The sequence below is a fragment of the Cenococcum geophilum genome (assembly GCF_001692895.1).
Source record: "Cenococcum geophilum 1.58 unplaced genomic scaffold K441scaffold_241, whole genome shotgun sequence".
In the NCBI taxonomy this organism is placed as follows: domain Eukaryota; kingdom Fungi; phylum Ascomycota; class Dothideomycetes; order Gloniales; family Gloniaceae; genus Cenococcum; species Cenococcum geophilum.
This window is the reverse complement of record NW_027137799.1, coordinates 1-1,475: the sequence shown is the minus strand read 5'-3', so window position 1 is coordinate 1,475 and position 1,475 is coordinate 1. Positions and strand designations below refer to the sequence as shown.

General features: G+C 51.6%; 1 protein-coding gene across 1 annotated transcript; it reads right to left on the bottom strand.

The window, feature by feature from the left end:
- Positions 1 to 575: 575 nt before the first annotated feature.
- K441DRAFT_672317 (uncharacterized protein) lies at positions 576 to 1,188 on the bottom strand (the record flags this gene model as incomplete). Its single annotated transcript, XM_067650536.1, has 2 exons — positions 576 to 736; positions 1,036 to 1,188. A coding segment is annotated over one exon (153 nt), but the record flags the coding sequence as incomplete, so codon positions are not given.
- Between the last annotated feature and the right edge of the window lie 287 nt (positions 1,189 to 1,475).

Here is a 1,475-nt window from a genome sequence, read left to right as displayed (position 1 = left end):
CAATGTACTAAACAGGGTAGTAATTGAAGAAGGCTACGTACGCGTAACTATGCGTGGTTAATACAAAGACATTTGGATAAAGAAGAAGATTCTTTGTGTGCCAGGTTGGGTATAAATAGGGGTTGTAGGGGAACGTGCGTAGGTGTCTCGGGACGAACGTGAGCACGGGTTAAGAACGTCAAAACGCGCAGGGACGTGAGAGCGTGTGAGTCCCGTAACAGTACCCCCCCCTTACTTCCGAGCTCCTGCGAGGCATATCGTGTTATATATACTAAAAAAAAACCCAATACGGGAAAAAAAATTTATTAGCCTTCTCCGCCCTTCTACGTCCTCCGTTGCACAGGCTCCTCCAGTTCGGTCCTTCTATATTTAATTGTTAGGCTACTAACTTGTTAGGCCTAAAGTATAGCCTAGCTTCCGTCGCCAGCTACACTCCTGTCCTCGCCGCTTGGAGACGCATTGCTGAAGCTTGTATAGTCCCTTTCTCGCTTCTAGCAGCTCTACGGCCTTCCCTTCCTATACTCCAGGTCCCCCTAAAAAATTACCCCAATTTTTGGTCCAAAATGGGCGTTTTAGGCAGTATTTATCGGCCTAAACGGCAGTATAGTATGGTTAGTACGGTGTTCGTGGTCGTAGTAAGGCATATTCTTAGTAGGTTCTTATTAGTGCGGTGCAGTATTCGTATCGTAGGTAGGTTCTTGTCGGTGGCAGTACGGTGCCAGCGTAGGTTCCGTAGGTATATCGGCACGGGATCTTATTAGATTCGGGTAGCAGTACGGTGCTAGCAACGTGTTTGGGTTCCATAGGCGAATCGGCACGGAGCTTATCAGTTCATGTGGTAGCAGTACAGTGCTAGCGACGGGGCATCTTGTAGGCGTATCGGCACAAGGCTTGTCGGTTCAGGCAGCAGTACAATGCAAGCGACGGGTTTGGGGGTCTAGGGAGCGAGGCTCTACCTAGTTGTGTTCGGCTTGTAGGCGTATCGGCACGAGGCTTGTCGGTTCAGGTAGCAGTACAATGCAAGCGACGGGCGGCTTAAGACAGTCTGGGTATCGGATGCGAATAGCTTCGGCGGCGGCAGTACAATGCTAGCGACAGGTTCGGGCGGCTTAGGATAATTCGGGTATCAGATGCAGAGAGCTTCGGCAGCAAGTTCGGACGGTAGCAGTACGGTGCCAGCGACGGGTTATCTTGTAGGCGTATCGGCACGAGGCTTATCGGTTCGGGTAGGTAGCAGTACAATGCCAGCGACAGATTCGGCTCGTAGGCGTATCGGCACAAGGCTTGTCGGTACGTAGGGCAGTGCGTGCAGGTCGGTAGGACAGTAGTAAGATACCAGCTTCCGTGTTCGTGTTCGTGTTCGTGTTCGTGTAGCAGTAGGATGCGAGCCATCAGGTCAAACCGAGGGGCAGTAACGTGCCTGTTCGTAATAGCAGTAGGATGCAAGCCATCGAGGTCGCAGGCGTATCGGCGCG